We start from the raw sequence: 792 nt of genomic DNA, 5'->3' as shown, positions 1-792 counted from the left end.
ATTTAAAAAAAAAAAAAAAAACGGGTTACCTATACTTTTCAGTGTTCTCTTTGTATTAGAACTGTTTTGTTAACCCAGACACCTAAATGGAAATGTCTCATCTCGCCCATCTGATATGAGGGACATACTACGGGGTGGGCATGCTACGACACAGGCAAGAGTCTAATGTAGCAGTTGTTTCATTTCTACGAAATAAAAACGGTGGTGAAACACCCATTTTTATTTTACCCACTAAAAAACTTTATGTTATACCTAGTTGGTATAGAGACGTTTGGCCATGGTTTGGCATTCTCTGCTAAGGTCAAAAAAAAAAAAATAATAAAAAATAAATAAATAAATAAATAAAATAAAAATAAATAATAATAATAAAAACAAATCTTATAGGGACGTTAAATCCCCAATAAGTAGTCCATACTCACATTTGTTTCTCGGAAGAAGCCTTGATTCGCGCTCCCCGCTCACTGCCTCTCTGGGTACCACCACGTTCACTTCCTCCCTGGGGGGCACCACGTTCACTCCCACCGTCACATTGAGCGCGACTCCTGTGTCTACGTCTACGATGTCTGGAGGAACAGCGCGAGTGTTCGCTCTCATTATCCGAACCGCGCTTACCCCGAGAACTGCGCCTTCTCCTGAAAATTAGCGCGTAGCGCACATAATTATGATTAAAATTTAAAATAGAATAAATTAGAATATGAATAGAGTAGATTAGCGCTGAGCGCGTCTGCGATGTCTGAAGGAACAGCGCGAGTGTTCGCTTTCATTATCCGAACCGCGCTTACCCCGAGAACT

At 40.7% G+C, this 792-nt stretch overlaps 1 protein-coding gene across 1 annotated transcript in view; it reads right to left on the bottom strand.

Moving 5' to 3' along the window:
* Nucleotides 1–376: 376 nt before the first annotated feature.
* The window catches only part of LOC103520394 (band 4.1-like protein 4), an 11475-nt gene continuing 11059 nt past the window's right edge, over nt 377–792 (bottom strand). The window contains exon 7 of the mRNA XM_026831529.1: nt 377–632. Within this exon, the coding sequence (XP_026687330.1) occupies nt 416–632 (217 nt within the window). The 3' untranslated portion in view covers nt 377–415. The remainder of the gene's footprint in view (nt 633–792) is intronic.

This window comes from Diaphorina citri, unplaced genomic scaffold (genome assembly GCF_000475195.1).
Source record: "Diaphorina citri unplaced genomic scaffold, Diaci psyllid genome assembly version 1.1 scaffold3563, whole genome shotgun sequence".
NCBI lineage: Eukaryota > Metazoa > Arthropoda > Insecta > Hemiptera > Psyllidae > Diaphorina > Diaphorina citri.
The sequence above is the reverse complement of the archived record's forward strand: the minus strand, read 5'-3'. Positions and strand labels throughout refer to the sequence as shown.